The 18247-nt window shown below is 47.2% G+C and overlaps 1 protein-coding gene across 1 annotated transcript in view; it reads left to right on the top strand.

Annotated features, from left to right (window-relative positions):
* The window catches only part of HHIPL2 (HHIP like 2), a 218598-nt gene that overhangs the window by 142938 nt on the left and 57413 nt on the right, over window positions 1-18247 (top strand). Inside the window, exons 8-9 of the mRNA XM_063919427.1 lie at window positions 2669-2814; window positions 7253-7334. Coding sequence (XP_063775497.1) covers window positions 2669-2814; window positions 7253-7334 — 228 coding nt within the window. The remainder of the gene's footprint in view (window positions 1-2668; window positions 2815-7252; window positions 7335-18247) is intronic.

The raw sequence follows: 18247 nt of genomic DNA on the forward strand, positions 1-18247 counted from the left end.
ACGCTGACAAAAAGGTCGTTCAGACAAATTGGTTAAAACAAATGGATTTAACCAATTTGTCTGATTGACCATTTTTGTCTGTTTTCCAGTGTTTGGGTGCAAATGGTAATTTTCATTTACTATCATCCATTACCAGATTTTCATTCCAACCAGCCAGATCTGAAATATATAGTTTTATAGCCAGCTTAAGGTCACCAGCTCACTCCACTAACACTGACTCTTAGGGCACCAGCTCACTCCACTAACACTGACTCTTAGGGCACCAGCTCACTCCACTAACACTGACTCTTAGGGCACCAGCTCATCTCCCTAACACTGACACTAAGGTCACCAGCTCGCTCCACTAACACTGACTCTTAGGGCACCAGCTCACTCCACTAACACTGACTCTTAGGGCACCAGCTCATCTCCCTAACACTGACACTAAGGTCACCAGCTCGCTCCACTAACACTGACTCTTAGGGCACCATCTCACTCCACTAACACTGACTCTTAGGGCACCAGTTCATCTCCCTAACACTGACACTAAGGTCACCAGCTCACTCCACTAACACTGACTCTTAGGGCACCAGCCCTTAACACTGACACTAAGGTCATCAGCTCACTCCACTAACACTGACTCTTAGGGCACCAGCTCATCTCCCTAACGCTGACACTAAGGTCACCAGCTCACTCCACTAACACTGACTCTTAGGCAGTGGTGCAAGTAGAAAAAATGTCTTACGGGTACTGTGTGCGCGCGCCTTAGGCGCGCGCGCATAAATGGGTGTGGCCAAATGCCACATGGGGCGTGGCCAATGAAAATGGGGGCGTGATACAAATATGGGGGGAGGGGCAGATACACGTATGACCCCAATAGTGTCAGATACACATTGCCCCACAGTGCCAGATATACATTGCCCCACAGTGCCAGATACACATTGCCCCACAGTGCCAGATACACATTGCCTCACTGCCAGATACACATTGCCTCACTGTGCCAGATACACAAATGCCCCCAGAGTGCCAGATACACAAATGTCCCCAGAGTGCCAGATACACATTGCCTCACAGTGCCAGATACACAAATGCCCCCAGAGTGCCAGATACTCATTGCCTCACTGTGCCAGATACACATTGCCTCACTGTGCCAGATACACAAATGCCCCCAGAGTGCCAGATACACAAATGTCCCCAGAGTGCCAGATACACATTGCCTCACAGTGCCAGATACACAAATGCCCCCAGAGTGCCAGATATACATTGCCTCACAGTGCCAGATACACATTGCCCCACAGTGCCAGATACACATTGCCCCAGAGTGCCAGATACACATTTCCCCACAGTGCCAGATATACATTGCCCCACAGTGCCAGATACACATTGCCCCACAGTGCCAGATACACATTTCCCCACAGTGCCAGATACACAAATGCCCCCACTGTGTCAAATATACATTGCCCCCCAGTGCCAGATACAGAAATGCCCCCACAGTGCCAGATACCCCTCAGTGCCAGATATAAATGCCCCCCCCCCCCCCCAGTGCCAGATATCTCCCAGTGCCAGATATCCCCCAGTGTCAGATATAAATGCCCCCCCAGTGCCAGATATAAATGCCCCCCCAGTGCCAGATATCTCCCAGTGCCAGATATCCCCCAGTGCCAGATATAAATGCCCCCCCCAGTGCCAGACATCCCCCAGTGCCAGATATAAATGCCCCCCAGTGCCAGATATCTCCCAGTGCCAGATATCCCCCAGTGCCAGATATAAATGCCCCCCCCCAGTGCCAGATATCCCCCAGTGCCAGATAGAAATGCCCCCCCAGTGCCAGATATCTCCCAGTGCCAGATATCCACCAGTGCCAGATATAAATGCCCCCCCCCCCAGTGCCAGATATGCCCCCAGTGCCAGATATAAATGCCCCCCCCAGTGCCAGATATCCCCCAGTGCCAGGTATAACATGCCCCCCCCCCCCCTGCTCACCGCTGCCGTCCTGTCTGTGTGAGGGAAGGAGAGCGCAGCCTGCGCCTCTCCTTCCCCTCAGTCTCCGGCGGGTGTCTCAGTTTAATTCAGCGCCGATCCGTGAGCCAATCAGAGCTCGCACCCAAGGTCACTAGCTCATCTCCCCAACACTGACACCAAGGTCACCAACTCACCTCTTCAACACTGACACCAAGGTCACCAGCTCACCTCTTCAACACTGACACCAAGGTCACCAGCTCACCTCTTCAACACTGACATTAAGGTCACCAGCTCACCTCTTCAACACTGACACCAAGGTCACCAGCTCACCTCCCCAACACTGACACTAAGGTCAACAGCTCACCTCCCCAACACTGACACTAAGGTCACCAGCTCACCTCTTCAACATTGACACTAAGGTCACCAGCTCACCTCCCCAACACTGACACTAAGGTCCCCAGCTCTTCTCCCCAGCACTGACACCAAGGTCACCAGCTCACCTCTTCAACACTGACACTAAGGTCACCAGCTCATCTCCCTAACACTGACGTTAAGGTCATTAGATAACTCCCCCACTGATGCGCAGTGGATATGCCATGTACACAAATATGCAAAAACCGTCTCTAGGAGGTAACACATACATGAGCATACTGCACACTATACTGTATTGTTAGTGCATGCTTTATACAACCATGACCTGATTTTATATACTTTATTCTGCATGAAGTCGGCTTATGGCCCTGCATGAGGATGTGACCAGGAACACATGGACCAAGCAGGATATCTGTATGGGAGACGCTACAATCTGCGCTTTCCCAAAGCTCATCAACACGTACAGCAAATTCATCATCTCGTTTGCAGAAGACGAAGCAGGTGAGTCCTCGCAGGTGGCAGGAGGGAAAGCTTGGTGTACTGCACATGTCCCTATGACACCTAGTATCCTGTGAGTCCTTCTATCCATCTGCGCAGCCACCCAGTAATGCCAGTGAAGCTATAGAGTATTTTGGGGAAAAAGTCAAGAAAAGACTTGGCTTCCGTTGTAGACGTGGAATGGGGCTAATCAGGATGACATGGCTCCTCTTTTGATGGTAAATTACTAATTAGCCATTACTGTGTATAGCTCATTTTATTACTTGATTAAAGTCACTTGAATTTTGGGCTTGGATTTCAGAGAATGAGTAATGAAGAAGATTCTGGTTATTTTACACTTACAGACAATAGAAGGTGAGATCTGAGATGTGGTGATATAGGGCTCAGTCACAATACAATCATATTGGTGACCTAGGAGAGGATGGATTATCCTAAACTTTGAGGACCTCTAGATCTGGACGCCAAGACATATGGGTGGCTTGGGCACGGGAAGGGGGCTACTTCTACCCTACACAGCTGGCCTGGGCACCTGGTGGGCAACTCAAACAAGCCCAGACCCAAATAATTAGTGATCCCTCTCCTCTCAGCACCACTGCTGGTCACCATAGACTGGCAGTGGGATCTGGATGATAGGTCGACAGTTAACAGGTCGACAGTCAATAGGTCAACATCAGAAGGTCAGCATGCATATGGTCAAAAGGTCGATAGGTTCAAATCGCATAAAAACAAGAAACTTGTGTGGACTTTTTCACGTGTCAACCATTTCCGTGTTGAACTTTTGACCATGTCGACCTTAGTCATGGCGACCATTTTGAGGTAACCTAGAGCCTATCAACCTATTAACTTTCAACTTACTATACTACACCCACTGAGAATTGGGAGGAGCAGGAATCCCCAGCAGCACAGAGTATATCAGGAGATGAGTGATGTGTCAGTGAGGACAGGGCTGCATGTGACAGGAGCAGTGACATGATGTGAGGAGGGTAATGGAGGCAGCAGGAAGCCACAGACTGAGAGTTATATAGTGGGAGGAGCAGGGTCACCAGCAGCACAGAGTATATGAGGAGATGAGTGATGTGTCAGTGAGGACAGGGCTGCATGTGACAGGGGCAGTGACATGATGTGAGGAGGGGAATGGAGGCTGCAGGAAGCCACAGACTGAGAGTTATATAGTGGGAGGAGCAGGGTCACCAGCAGCACAGAGTATATGAGGAGATGAGTGATGTGTCAGTGAGGACAGGGCTGCATGTGACAGGGGCAGTGACATGATGTGAGGAGGGGAATGGAGGCTGCAGGAAGCCACAGACTGAGAGTTATATAGTGGGAGGAGCAGGGTCCCCAGCAGCACAGAGTGTATCAGGAGATGAGTGATGTGTCAGTGAGGACAGGGCTGCATGTGACAGGGGCAGTGACATGATGTGAGGAGGGGAATGGAGGCTGCAAGAAGCCACAGACTGAGAGTTATATAGTGGGAGGAGCAGGGTCCCCAGCAGCACAGAGTATATCAGGAGATGAGTGATTTGTCAGTGAGGACAGGGCTGCATGTGACAGGGGCAGTGACATGATGTGACGGGGGGAATGGAGGCAGCAGGAAGCCACAGACTGAGAGTAATATAGTGGAATGAGCAGGGTCCCCAGCAGCACAGAGTGTATCAGGAGATGAGTGATGTGTGAGTGAGGACAGGGCTGCATGTGACAGGGGCAGTGACATGATGTGAGGAGGGGAATGGAGGCAGCAGGAAGCCACATACTGAGAGTTATATAGTGGGAGGAGCAGGGTTCCCAGCAGCACAGAGTATATCAGGAGATGAGTGATGTGTCAGTGAGGACAGGGCTGCATGTGACAGGAGCAGTGACATGATGTGAGGAGGGGAATGGAGGCAGCAGGAAGCCACAGACTGAGAGTTATATAGTGGGAGGAGCAGGGTTCCCAGCAGCACAGAGTATATCAGGAGATGAGTGATGTGTCAGTGAGGACAGGGCTGCATGTGACAGGAGCAGTGACATGATGTGAGGAGGGGAATGGAGGCAGCAGGAAGCCACAGACAGAGTTATATATTGGGAGGAGCAGGGTCCCCAGCAGCACAGAGTATATCAAGAGATGAGTGATGTGTCAGTGAGGACAGGGTTGCATGTGACAGGAGCAGTGACATGATGTGACTGGGGGAATGGAGGCAGCAGGAAGCCACAGACTGAGAGTAATATAGTGGAATGAGCAGGGTCCCCAGCAGCACAGAGTGTATCAGGAGATGAGTGATGTGTGAGTGAGGACAGGGCTGCATGTGACAGGGGCAGTGACATGATGTGAGGAGGGGAATGGAGGCAGCAGGAAGCCACATACTGAGAGTTATATAGTGGAAGGAGCAGGGTTCCCAGCAGCACAGAGTATATCAGGAGATGAGTGATGTGTCAGTGAGGACAGGGCTGCATGTGACAGGAGCAGTGACATGATGTGAGGAGGGGAATGGAGGCAGCAGGAAGCCACAGACTGAGAGTTATATAGTGGAAGGAGCAGGGTCCCCAGCAGCACAGAGTATATCAGGAGGTGAGTGATATGTCAGTGAGGACAGGGCTGCATGTGACAGGGGCAGTGACATGATGTGAGGAGAGGAATGGAGGCAGCAGTAAGCCACAGACTGAGAGTTATATAGTGGGAGGAGCAGGGTCACCAGCAGCACAGAGTATATCAGGAGATGAGTGATGTGTCAGTGAGGACAGGGCTGCATGTGACAGGGGCAGTGACATGATGTGAGGAGGGGAATGGAGGCAGCAGGAAGCCACAGACTGAGAGTTATATAGTGGAATGAGCAGGGTCCCCAGCAGCACAGAGTGTATCAGGAGATGAGTTATTAGATTGATGTGGGAAATGCACTGTACATGATACAAAGTTTGTACATCCAATTTATCTATAATTTGATCTTACAACAACTTATTGGTCCAGTCTTTAGTCCATGTTTGCGCTGAGCCTCTTTAGCACATTTGTATACTACATGGCAGGAGAGGATTATACTGAAATTGAAGCACTGCCTGTATCACGCAGTAGTTCTCGCATTCCCCGTAGTATAAGGTGTCTGAGTGACATTTCCCAGACATACAGACTCAGTAGAGGGCTCAGTGTTAATGATAATGTGATAATGATAACCTCCACATGTTGGCCTATGTTGCTAAATGTATTGTTCTGTGCTAAATTTAAGAAATTGGATTGCAAAAAATAACATGATTTTAGCTGCTTTTATCCAGTTTCAAGAAATCCAAAACCCAAGATTCGGATTTTAAATCCGAATTCTGAACCAAAACTGAAACTTCGAAGCTGAAATTGGAACATACTTACCTACTTTAAATATTTGCTCCCCAGGAAATTCCTGAAGAGAAGCAGGTGGGTGGTGAGGGGGGCGGGGACCGGCTAATCGCTCCATTAGTCCCCACCCCCTTGTCATACCCTCCAACTGTACCTATTTAATAGGTACAGTACCTTTTTTTTATGGTCTGTACCTATTTTTGGCTATACAAACTTCCATTGAAAGTATAGGAAAAGGGGCGTGACCACGCCCCTTTACTCGTGACCACGCCCTTTTCCCTAATTTGTACCGATTTTTGTGTGTAAAATGTTGGAGGGTATGCCTTGTGGGGAAAATGCTGTGGTTGTCTGCTATTTACATAGGGTCAGGGCTAAATGACACAATTAGCATAGAATCACATAATTAGGACACGCTCCCTCCGAAGGTGCCGCAGAATCATTATATTTATCTCCGCATTCTACACACAGTTCGCTAGGAAGCGGGCAGAATGCGGGAGGGGTGACCAGAGCCGGCCTTAGTATAGGCAAACTAGGCAAATGCCTAGGGCATTTGGTATGCTTAGGGGCACCAGCAGCTTCTGCTGATTAAAATGATATGCGGCATGCCTATATTCTGTGTGTGACTGCGGCTGTATCTGCATACGAAATGCTACGTTGCAGTGTTTTCCTGGAAATCACTGCAATGTAGCATTTTGTATGCAGATACAGCCGCAGTCGCACACAGAATATAGGCATGCTGCATATCATTTTAATCAGCAGAAGCTGCTTGTGCATCCTAGCCACATAGTAATGCAAATAAGATGCATTTTCATAAACAAAAGGCACCCGACGTTAGCAGAGCTGCCAACTGACTCATGCCAGGCATCTCATGCAGAACTAGCGGCGGTGCTAGGGGGCACCAGTCAAAATCTTGCCTAGGGCATCATATTGGTTAGGGCCGGCACTGGGGGTGACCACTCTTCCGGGGGTTGCGGGAGGATACCTGAAAAATCGGGTGTCTCCTGCAGGAACCGGAAGAGTAGGCACGTATGAAGAACTGTATACTGTATATGAAACTTGTTCATCTACGTGTATTTCAGCAAAGGACACACAGTCGGAGTATAATTAACCTTGTATATATTTTCTCTCACTATTTTTATACAGGGGAAATGTATTTTCTCTCGACATCTGAACCAACGTCATTGTCTCCGTATGGAACGTTATATCGGCTTGTAGACCCTGCCAGGTGGGTACATAGATTGCTGGTTATACAATACAGTAGCAGCTATATGATGAGTACACACAAGAATACTAACTACTGTATGTCACATAAATGTCAGTTTAAGATGTTGGGAAGTTTCAATAATATTTAAAAATACAGGGGTCTATTTACTAAGCCTTGGACGTAGATAAAGTACCAGCCAATCAGATCCTAGCTGCCATGTCACAGACTGTGTTTGAAAATTGGCAGTTGGAGCTGATTGGCTGGTACAAATCTCTGTCTACTATATTTCCATGCAAGGCTTTAGTAAATGACCCCTGATCTGTAGCTTGTAATGGTTGGCATGCGGTCGGCGTGTCATCAATCAGTGTTGACAGTTATCATGCAAAATGTCGACATGTTCACAATGGTGGTCATTCCGAGTTCGCTCGCTAGCAGTTTGTAGCAGCCGTTCAAACGCTATGCCGCCTCCCACTGGAAGTGTCATTTATCTTAGCAGAAGTATTGAGTATCTCAATATCTACTCAGAGCTTGCAATGATGTCAGACTATTCAGTTCCTGTTTTGACGTCATGAACACGCCCTGCGTTCGCTCAGCCACCCCTGCGTTTTTCCTGGCACGCCTGCGATTTTCCGAACACTCCCTGAAAACGGTCAGTTGACACCCAGAAACGCCCACTTTATGTCAATCACTCTGCGGCCAGCAGTGCGACTGAAAAGCTTCGCTAGACCTTGTGTGAAACTACATAGTTCGTTGCAATAGTACGACACGCATGCGCATTGCGCCGCATACGCATGTGCAGAAGTCCCGATTTTTTTACCTGATTGCTGCGCAGCGAACGAAAGCAGCTAGCGATCAACTTGGAATGACCACCAATATCAACATCATGAACAGCGATAAGTGGTGTGTAACCATACAGAATATAACAGAGCGCGGCCGGTGTGTAACGCTGGTGTGTAACCATACAGAATATAACAGAGCGCGGCCGGTGTGTAACGCTGGTGTGTAACCATACAGAATATAACAGAGCGCGGCCGGTGTGTAACCATACAGAATATAACAGAGCGCGGCTGGTGTGTAACCATACAGAATATAACAGAGCGTGGCTGGTGTGTAACCATACAGAATATAACAGAGCGCGGCCGGTGTGTAACGCTGGTGTGTAACCATACAGAATATAACAGAGCGCGGCCGTGTGTAACCATACAGAATATAACAGAGCGCGGCCGGTGTGTAACCATACAGAATATAACAGAGCGCGGCTGGTGTGTAACCATACAGAATATAACAGAGCGTGGCTGGTGTGTAACCATACAGAATATAACAGAGCGTGGCTGGTGTGTAACCATACAGAATATAACATAGCGTGGCCGGTGTGTAACCATACAGAATGTAATAGAGCGCGGCTGGTGTGTAACCGTACAGAATATAACAGAGCGCGGCCGGTGTGTAACCATACAGAATATAACAGAGCGTGGCTGGTGTGTAACTGTACAGAATATAACAGAGCGCGGCTGGTGTGTAACCGTACAGAATATAACAGAGTGCGGCCGGTGTGTAACCATTACCATACAGAATATAACAGAGCGTGGCCGGTGTGTAACCATACAGGATATAAAAGAGCGTGGCTGGTGTGTAACCATACAGAATATGACAGAGCGTGGCTGGTGTGTAAACATACAGAATATAACAGAGCGTGGCCGGTGTGTAACCATAGAGAATATAACAGAGTGCGGCCGGTGTGTAACCATTACCATACAGAATATAACAGAGCGCAGCTGGTGTGTAACCATACAGAATATAACAGAGCGTGGCTGGTGTGTAACCATACAGAATATAACAGAGCGCGGCCGGTGTGTAACCATACAGAATATAACAGAGCGTGGCTGGTGTGTAACTGTACAGAATATAACAGAGCGCGGCTGGTGTGTAACCGTACAGAATATAACAGAGTGCGGCCGGTGTGTAACCATTACCATACAGAATATAACAGAGCGTGGCCGGTGTGTAACCATACAGGATATAACAGAGCGTGGCTGGTGTGTAACCATACAGAATATAACAGAGCGTGGCTGGTGTGTAACCATACAGAATATAACAGAGCGTGGCCGGTGTGTAACCATAGAGAATATAACAGAGCGCGGCCGGTGTGTAACCATACAGAATATAACAGAGCGTGGCTGGTGTGTAACCATACAGAATATAACAGAGCGTGGCTAGTGTGTAACCATACAGAATATAACATAGCGTGGCCGGTGTGTAACCATACAGAATATAATAGAGCGTGGCTGGTGTGTAACCGTACAGAATATAACAGAGCGTGGCTGGTGTGTAACCGTACAGAATATAACAGAGTGCGGCAGGTGTGTAACCATTACCATACAGAATATAACAGAGCGCGGCTGGTGTGTAACCATACAGGATATAACAGAGCGTGGCTGGTGTGTAACCATACAGAATATAACATGGCGTGGTTGGTGTGTAACCATACAGAATATAACAGAGCGCGGCTGGTGTGTAACCATACAGAATATAACAGAGCGTGGCTGGTGTGTAACCATACAGAATATAACAGAGCGTGGCTGGTGTGTAACCATACAGAATATAACATAGCGTGGCCGGTGTGTAACCATACAGAATATAATAGAGCGTGGCTGGTGTGTAACCGTACAGAATATAATAGAGCGTGGCTGGTGTGTAACCGTACAGAATATAACAGAGTGCGGCAGGTGTGTAACCATTACCATACAGAATATAACAGAGCGCGGCTGGTGTGTAACCATACAGGATATAACAGAGCGTGGCTGGTGTGTAACCATACAGAATATAACATAGCGTGGTTGGTGTGTAACCATACAGAATATAACAGAGCGCGGCTGGTGTGTAACCATACAGAATATAACAGAGCGTGGCCGGTGTGTAACCATACAGAATATAACAGAGCGTGGCTGGTGTGTAACCATACAGAATATAACAGAGCGTGGCCGGTGTGTAACCATACAGAATATAATAGAGCGTGGCTGGTGTGTAACCGTACAGAATATAACAGAGCGTGGCTGGTGTGTAACCGTACAGAATATAACAGAGTGCGGCTGGTGTGTAACCATACAGAATATAACAGAGCGTGGCTGGTGTGTAACCGTACAGAATATAACAGAGCGCGGCTGGTATGTAACCGTACAGAATATAACAGAGTGCGGCCGGTGTGTAACCATTACCATACAGAATATAACAGAGCACGGCTGGTGTGTAACCATACAGAATATAACAGAGCGTGGCTGGTGTGTAACCATACAGAATATAACAGAGCGCGGCCGGTGTGTAACCATACAGAATATAACAGAGCGTGGCTGGTGTGTAACTGTACAGAATATAACAGAGCGCGGCTGGTGTGTAACCGTACAGAATATAACAGAGTGCGGCCGGTGTGTAACCATTACCATACAGAATATAACAGAGCGCGGCCGGTGTGTAACCATACAGGATATAACAGAGCGTGGCTGGTATGTAACCATACAGAATATAACAGAGCGTGGCTGGTGTGTAACCATACAGAATATAACAGAGCGTGGCCGGTGTGTAACCATAGAGAATATAACAGAGCGCGGCCGTTGTGTAACCATACAGAATATAACAGAGCGTGGCTGGTGTGTAACCATACAGAATATAACAGAGCGTGGCTGGTGTGTAACCATACAGAATATAACATAGCGTGGCCGGTGTGTAACCATACAGAATATAATAGAGCGTGGCTGGTGTGTAACCGTACAGAATATAACAGAGCGTGGCTGGTGTGTAACCGTACAGAATATAACAGAGTGCGGCAGGTGTGTAACCATTACCATACAGAATATAACAGAGCGCGGCTGGTGTGTAACCATACAGGATATAACAGAGCGTGGCTGGTGTGTAACCATACAGAATATAACATAGCGTGGTTGGTGTGTAACCATACAGAATATAACAGAGCGTGGCTGGTGTGTAACCATACAGAATATAACAGAGCATGGCTGGTGTGTAACCATACAGAATATAACAGAGCGTGGCTGGTGTGTAACCATACAGAATATAACATAGCGTGGCCGGTGTGTAACCATACAGAATATAATAGAGCGTGGCTGGTGTGTAACCGTACAGAATATAATAGAGTGCGGCAGGTGTGTAACCATTACCATACAGAATATAACAGAGCGCGGCTGGTGTGTAACCATACAGGATATAACAGAGCGTGGCTGGTGTGTAACCATACAGAATATAACATAGCGTGGTTGGTGTGTAACCATACAGAATATAACAGAGCGCGGCTGGTGTGTAACCATACAGAATATAACAGAGCGTGGCCGGTGTGTAACCATACAGAATATAACAGAGCGTGGCTGGTGTGTAACCATACAGAATATAACAGAGCGTGGCCGGTGTGTAACCATACAGAATATAATAGAGCGTGGCTTGTGTGTAACCGTACAGAATATAACAGAGCGTGGCTGGTGTGTAACCGTACAGAATATAACAGAGCGTGGCTGGTGTGTAACCATACAGAATATAACAGAGCGTGGCCGGTGTGTAACCATACAGAATATAACAGAGCGTGGCTGGTGTGTAACCATACAGAATATAACAGAGCGTGGCAGGTGTGTAACCGTACAGAATATAACAGAGCGTGGCTGGTGTGTAACCGTACAGAATATAACAGAGCGTGGCTGGTGTGTAACCGTACAGAATATAACAGAGCGTGGCCGGTGTGTAACCGTACAGAATATAACAGAGCGTGGCCGGTGTGTAACCATACAGAATATAACAGAGCGTGGCAGGTGTGTAACCGCACAGAATATAACAGAGCGTGGCTGGTGTGTAACCGTACAGAATATAACAGAGCGTAGCTGGTGTGTAACCGTACAGAATATAACAGAGCGTGGCCGGTGTGTAACCGTACAGAATATAACAGAGCGTGGCAGGTGTGTAACCGTACAGAATATAACAGAGCGTGGCTGGTGTGTAACCATACAGAATATAACAGAGCGCGGCCGGTGTGTAACCATACAGAATATAACAAAGCGTGGCTGGTATGTAACCGTACAGAATATAACAGAGCGTGGCAGGTGTGTAACCATACAGAATATAACAGAGCGTGGCCGGTGTGTGACCGTACAGAATATAACAGAGCGTGGCCAGTGTGTAACCGTACAGAATATAACAGAGCGTGGCCGGTGTGTAACCGTACAGAATATAACAGAGCGTGGCTGGTGTGTAACCATACAGAATATAACAGAGCGTGGGCGGTGTGTAACCATACAGAATATAACAGAGCGTGGCTGGTGTGTAACCATACAGAATATAACAGAGCGCGGCCGGTGTGTAACCATACAGAATATAACAGAGCGTGGCTGGTGTGTAACCATACAGAATATAACGGAGCGTGGCCGGTGTGTAACCATACAGAATATAACATAGCGTGGCTGGTGTGTAACCATACAGAATATAACAGAGCGTGGCAGGTGTGTAACCGTACAGAATATAACAGAGCGTGGCTGGTGTGTAACCGTACAGAATATAACAGAGCGTGGCTGGTGTGTAACCGTACAGAATATAACAGAGCGTGGCTGGTGTGTAACCGTACAGAATATAACAGAGCGTGGCTGGTGTGTAACCGTACAGAATATAACAGAGCGTGGCCGGTGTGTAACCATACAGAATATAACAGAGCGTGGCAGGTGTGTAACCGTACAGAATATAACAGAGCGTGGCTGGTGTGTAACCGTACAGAATATAACAGAGCGTGGCTGGTGTGTAACCATACAGAATATAACAGAGCGCGGCCGGTGTGTAACCATACAGAATATAACAAAGCGTGGCTGGTATGTAACCGTACAGAATATAACAGAGCGTGGCAGGTGTGTAACCATACAGAATATAACAGAGCGTGGCCGGTGTGTGACCGTACAGAATATAACAGAGCGTGGCCAGTGTGTAACCGTACAGAATATAACAGAGCGTGGCTGGTGTGTAACCATACAGAATATAACAGAGCGTGGGCGGTGTGTAACCATACAGAATATAACAGAGCGTGGCTGGTGTGTAACCATACAGAATATAACAGAGCGCGGCCGGTGTGTAACCATACAGAATATAACAAAGCGTGGCTGGTATGTAACCGTACAGAATATAACAGAGCGTGGCAGGTGTGTAACCGTACAGAATATAACAGAGCGTGGCCAGTGTGTAACCGTACAGAATATAACAGAGCGTGGCCGGTGTGTAACCATACAGAATATAACAGAGCGTGGGCGGTGTGTAACCATACAGAATATAACAGAGCGTGGCTGGTGTGTAACCATACAGAATATAACAGAGCGTGGCCGGTGTGTAGCTTTGTCAGAGCATGGAATGAGTTACTGTGAAGCCTTCAGACATTTTATTGAAGTTTATAGACCAGATGCTTAGTCTGGAGCCACCAGATGTGCTGCAACTACCACGTGCTGTTCCGTTACAGTCTGTGGTAATCCAGGAATATCCTCCGTCCGTCGCTGGCAGGGCTCTTGGCTACTGACAGTGAATTTTCCGCTATATGTCACCTTTACCACCACTTTAGGACCTGCCACCCCCTGGGCGGTTATAATTTGTGGCTATTATTCTTATTCTACCCAGCACGTTTATTTGTTAACAAAAACCGATATAGCGCAGACATCCTGTATTCTACAGCGCTTTACAGAGGATATTTCGCTATTCACAGTCAGCCCCTGCCCCAGTGGTGCTTACACTCTATATTCCCCATATACTAATGTGCAAAAGGTCAACAGGGTCAAAATGGAAAAGGTCAACACTATTTTTTTGTTGTTAGTATTTTGCCACTTTTCTACCACAAAAAACCCCATTAATGTCCTGTGACTCCTAGCTTCACTCGCCATGCTTTCGGCAAGGTTTCTATTCCCAATCGTCCACGTGGATGGTAAAGTAGTCCACGTGGATGGTAAAGTAATCCACGTGGATGGTAAAGTAGTCCACGTGGATGGTAAAGTAGTCCACATGGATGGTAAAGTAGTCCACGTGGATGGTAAAGTAATCCACGTGGATGGTAAAGTAATCCACGTGGATGGTAAAGTAGTCCACGTGGATGGTAAAGTAATCCACGTGGATGGTAAAGTAATCCACGTGGATGGTAAAGTAGTCCACATGGATGGTAAAGTAATCCACGTGGATGGTAAAGTAGTCCACATGGATGGTAGAGTAGTCCACATGGATGGTAAAGTAGTCCACATGGATGGTAAAGTAATCCACGTGGATGGTAAAGTAGTCCACGTGGATGGTAGGAAAATAAAATCTGAGAATCTCGGCACAAGACATTCTCTTTTATTCAATGAAACATATAATACTGTGCAAAGAGTTATATTCTGGAGAATGTGGATGGCAGGTAAAGTATGAAAAAGTTGAAAAATGAAAATAAAAAACCTGCGTCGGCCATTACCGTGCTGACCTTTTGAACCTGTTTGCACGGTCTACCTTTTCCATGTCGACTGTTAGACCAGAGAACCAGAAAACCCCACGGAAACAGCAGCTTCAGTGATCCAGAACCATTTGCTGGTACTTGTGGTGCCACCAGTTCTCACAGATTTCTTGAACAGGATGGTAAGCCTGGAAGCTCCACTGATTTGGTGAGAAAATCAGCCTTACTTTGTGTGACAATCATTGTTCCCAATACATATAGCAGCGCTGCGTCATTACCAGTTAAATGGAGACCTTATTGTATGTGTACATCTTAGTAAGGGCCTCAACTGTGCAGGTGCTGATCCCCAGAACAAATCAGGCGCAAAGTAGCAAAGCTCGTCTTTTAGTTTTGTTTTGTTACATTACATTGTGTCCTGGAAGCACGAGGAACCATTCATCTAAGGAGAACTTTCATTGAAGCAAATTGAGAGTGTATAGGAATCCGTGGTCCTGATTTGGGAAGCGCGTTGCTTCCGTTTTGTTGGAGTGCCGAAGCCAGTGTCTGTCTTTCAGGGGTGTGGTATGGAGGGTTAATAGTAACTAGGTCGATAGCGTCTAGGTCGACCACTATTGGTCAACAGTAACTAGGTCGACAGGGTCTCTAGGTCGACATGTCTAAAGGTCAACATGGGTTTTTAATGTTTTTTCGGTGTCGTTTTCTCCGTACAGTAACTGGGAACGCCAATTAGTGCACCGTGTCCCCTCGCATGGCTCGCACTTCGGGCAAGGTGCCTCGCTCCGCTGCCGATACGCTCGACACAGGTTACCGTTCCCAATCGTAGTCCGTGTGGATCGTTAAGTATGAAAAAGTAAGAAAAAAATTGAGAAAAACTCATGAAGGCCTTTTGACCCATTGACCTAGAACAGGTCGACCTAGAGTCCCTGTCGACCTGGAGACCCTGTCGACCAATAGTGGTCAACCTAGGCAGTGATGACCTAGTTACTGTCGACCTAGAGTCCGGATTCCGTCTTTTAGTGCAGATTTCCTGGCACTTGCAGCATGAATTCCCCGACCATCCTGCGTAACCCGAGGGTCACTGAGATGGACAATGGTCACTCAGATGATCCGATGCTGCACCTTATGACGCAGCAGCGGATCACAGAGCTATGCAGGTGGTGTCTAGTTACACCAGGCGTCTCCTGCAGCATTAGCACATTTTTGTACAGCAGCTACAGTACATCCAAAGACGCAGCTGCCGTGCTTACTGCGTCCTTCTCTGAATTAAGCCCTATAACGTTCCACGCTTAGTAGATATTATTGTGAACTTCTAACCAAACGATTGAGAACCATTAAGTAGCCGTTAGTGAATCCTGCATTTGACATGACTCAGGAAATGCTTGTCATCTCTTCCTTTAATTGAAGTGACCCATCATAGCCTTTATTTGGAGTCTCCAAAAAGTTTATTTTGCATACCGTCTGCCATTTTTGACTGTGTGAGTTCTCCTTGCCTCTCTGCTGTGGTGTGAGGAAGGGATGAAGCCACTGTGGGGGTCATTCCGACCCGATTGCTCACTGCAGTTTATCGCAGCGCAGCGATCGGGCAGACGGCCGAAGGCCATCGTTCCCTGGCGATCGCCTCTGCCAGATTGACAGGCAGAGGCAGTCGCTGGAAGGGAGGGGGTAGCACGGCGGCATTCAGGTGTGGCCGGACCGTGGGGGGGAGGGCCGCAGCAGCTGCGTGACGTCACACGCAGCCGCTGCGACCAGGGGCAGCGACGAGTAAAGGAGCTGTGCTGGGCGAGAGTTACTCAACAAGTACAAAAGCATCACCGCTGTGCGATGCTTTTGTACTTGAGCGGGGGGGGGGGGGCCCACAGACATGCGGAGCGGGTTAGGCCTGGCGGTTGCTCAGTTTGCTGGTCTCCGTGAGAACAATTTTCATTCAAACTTGTGTCTGACTCACAGTCAGAATCAGAATATGTTGAGTATTTATTATTATTTGCGATCTGCCCCAGAAAGTTAAGATTCCTTATTGCCGCAATTTGCATTAAGGAATATTTATCCGCCAGGATGTTTCTGCATAGGTTCTAAATATAAAACTATTCACTAGCAGTAAGTTAAGAGTACTCATAGCTGCGTTCCATAAAATGTAATGAGTCATGCAAAAGGCGCAGAGCACTGGTGCATGCACACAGGTGTAGACCCGCTCGTGCCAACTGTGACGTAGACCAAGGACTAGCGTATACTTAGATGAGAGTTTTATAACATAAATAACAACCAGCCAGAAGAATAGGAAATAGAATTCAGGAAAAGGGGGATATCCTATTAGCGCCAAATTTACGGCAATTTATCTTTTCAAAATGGTTGTATGAAAGTTGCAGCGAAAACGGCTTATCGGGGAATGCGTGCTCCCGTATTTCGCACCTATCCTATTCCACCGTCGCGAAACTGGGATTCGCACAGTAGTTCCGGCCAGTAAAACCAGAGATAACTTAGGAGAAAATGGGGAAATCTGCCTGTACCCCCAAAAAGTCAAACTACTATAGGAAAACATTATAAAAGTCTATTAGTGGCCATAATAAACCTATATGGCATAATTAAATCGGGGCAAATGGCCGTTATATGCATTTATTAATTTTTTTAATGTAAAAAAAATTCTAGAAAGCATTTTTTTGCCAGCAAAATAAGTGCTCTCATTACATTTGGGGTACATAAAAATGGGTATAAGTGTATATTTGGGTCATTTTAGGGGACTTTAATAAAAACAAAAAGGTGAAAATGGACCAATTACTCCTACCTGCAAGTCTAAAAACACCTGTCCTACTCATAAAGCACCCCAATATACCTGTCCCTTACTTTGTGCCCCAATTTCCATCAATTTGCATTTTGTGACTAAAATTATTGGCCAATTAAAAATAATTAAATATTTGTAAGTGCTCAATTAGTTATTAAGGGGGGTGTCCCAGGGGTCCTGAACTAAGGGGGTCATTCCGAGTTGTTGGCTCGTTGCCGATTTTTGCAACGGAGCGATTAAGGCAAAAATGCGCATGCGCATGGTACGCAGTGCGCATGTGCTAAGTATTTTAGCAGAAAACTTAGTCGATTTACTCACGTCCAACCGAAGAATTTCCATCGTTGAAGTGATCGGAGTGTGATTGACAGGAAGTGGGTGTTTCTGGGCGGAAACTGTCAGTTTTCTGGGAGTGTGCAGAAAAACGCAGGCGTGCCAGGAAAAAACGCGGGAGTGTCTTGAGAAACTGGGGAGTGGCTGGCCGAACGCAGGGCGTGTTTGTGACGTCAAACCAGGAACGAAATGGGCTGAGCTGATCGCAGTGTACACTCCCAGAGGGCAGCTAGCAAGCGAACAACTCGGAATGACCACCTAAATTCCCACATTTATTCATTAAAATAGGTATTTTGCACTACTATCACCTGCTCAGAGTTGGTGGAAGCAAATTTGTGATAAAACCTACGGAGACTTTTTGATAACTTTTCGCAGCTAATTGGACACAGT

This window comes from Pseudophryne corroboree, chromosome 4, assembly GCF_028390025.1.
Source record: "Pseudophryne corroboree isolate aPseCor3 chromosome 4, aPseCor3.hap2, whole genome shotgun sequence".
Taxonomy (NCBI): Eukaryota; Metazoa; Chordata; class Amphibia; order Anura; family Myobatrachidae; genus Pseudophryne; species Pseudophryne corroboree.